General features: G+C 38.4%; 1 protein-coding gene across 1 annotated transcript in view; it reads left to right on the top strand.

Moving 5' to 3' along the window:
• LOC107727064 (son of sevenless homolog 1) overlaps positions 1-357 on the top strand; it is a gene marked incomplete at its 5' end in the record, with an annotated part of 47799 nt that overhangs the window by 6848 nt on the left and 40594 nt on the right. The window contains 1 exon segment of the mRNA XM_016536829.1: positions 190-317. Within this exon segment, the coding sequence (XP_016392315.1) occupies positions 190-317 (128 nt within the window).

Raw genomic sequence — 357 nt, 5'->3', positions numbered from 1 at the left:
AATTTTCATATTTATAATATAATTTAATTTAATAAATTATTATAAATTATTATTTATTTGAATTTGACATTTTTGTGGTTCAATTAATTATTAGTTTTTACCATCAACTGCTGAAGCCCAGTTTGGGAAACCCTGACTAAAGCATTGTCAGATGTCTGTAAATGTTCCTCATCTCTGTCTCCTCTGCAGCAACTGGAGGAGAAGAGTGAGGATGAGGAGGATAAAGAGTGTTTGAAACAAGCCATTACAGCCCTACTGAACCTGCAGAGCAGCATGGAGAGAATCTGCTCCAAGAGCCTCGCCAAGAGACGCCTCAGGTACACACACACACACACACACACACACACACTCACACAC

The sequence above is a fragment of the Sinocyclocheilus rhinocerous genome, unplaced genomic scaffold (genome assembly GCF_001515625.1).
Source record: "Sinocyclocheilus rhinocerous isolate Xijiao unplaced genomic scaffold, SAMN03320098_v1.1 scaffold7024, whole genome shotgun sequence".
Classification (NCBI taxonomy): Eukaryota; Metazoa; Chordata; class Actinopteri; order Cypriniformes; family Cyprinidae; genus Sinocyclocheilus; species Sinocyclocheilus rhinocerous.
The sequence above is the reverse complement of the archived record's forward strand: the minus strand, read 5'-3'. Positions and strand labels throughout refer to the sequence as shown.